Below are 814 nucleotides of genomic sequence, written 5' to 3'. Positions count from 1 at the left end.
CGAGATGTTTGAGCGGCTCCTGCGGTCCATCTACGCCCCCCAGAACATTTACTGCGTCCACATTGATAGCAAGTCCCCAGCTGCCTTCCAGGCGGCCGTGCGGGCCATCGTGGCCTGCTTCCCCAATGTCTTTGTGGCGAGCCGCCTGGAAAAGGTGGTCTATGCCTCCTGGTCCCGGCTGCAGGCCGACCTCAACTGCATGCAGGACCTGTTGCAGAGCCCGGTGTCATGGCGCTATGTCCTCAACACCTGTGGCACCGATTTCCCTATCAAGACCAACGCCGAGATCGTCCGTGCCCTGAAGATGCTGCAGGGGCAGAACAGCATGGAGTCAGAGAAGCCCTCGGCCCTCAAGCGGGAGCGCTGGCAGTACCACCACGAAGTGGGGAAGTTCATCTCCCGGACAGCCACAGAGAAACTGCCGCCACCCCACAACGCTCCCATGTTCACAGGCAACGCGTACATCGTGGTCACACGGGCCTTCGTGCAGCACGTCTTTGAGAACCCCACCGTGCAGCAGTTCCTCGAGTGGGCCAAGGACACCTACAGCCCTGAGGAGCATGTCTGGGCCACTCTCAACCGCATGCCTGGTGTTCCAGGCGCCATGCCCCAGAATGACAAGTACCAGCTGTCGGACATGAATGCCCTGCCCCGCCTGGTCAAGTGGCAGTACCTGGAGGGTGACACCAGCAAGGGCGCACCCTACCCACCCTGCACCGGCCGGCACCAGCGCGCCGTCTGCATCTACGGGGCGGGCGACCTGCCCTGGATGCTCCAGCAGCACCACCTCTTGGCCAACAAGTTCGACCCCCTG

General features: G+C 62.5%; 1 protein-coding gene across 1 annotated transcript; it reads left to right on the top strand.

Moving 5' to 3' along the window:
• Positions 1-4: 4 nt before the first annotated feature.
• On the top strand, positions 5-811 carry LOC104531636 (beta-1,3-galactosyl-O-glycosyl-glycoprotein beta-1,6-N-acetylglucosaminyltransferase 3; the record flags this gene model as incomplete). The annotated part of the gene is made up of 1 exon (XM_010176573.2): positions 5-811. A coding segment is annotated over exon 1 (807 nt), but the record flags the coding sequence as incomplete, so codon positions are not given.
• Between the last annotated feature and the right edge of the window lie 3 nt (positions 812-814).

This window comes from Antrostomus carolinensis, unplaced genomic scaffold, assembly GCF_000700745.2.
Source record: "Antrostomus carolinensis isolate BGI_N321 unplaced genomic scaffold, ASM70074v2 C13003332, whole genome shotgun sequence".
Taxonomy (NCBI): Eukaryota; Metazoa; Chordata; class Aves; order Caprimulgiformes; family Caprimulgidae; genus Antrostomus; species Antrostomus carolinensis.
This window is presented reverse-complemented; position numbering and strand designations above follow the sequence as displayed.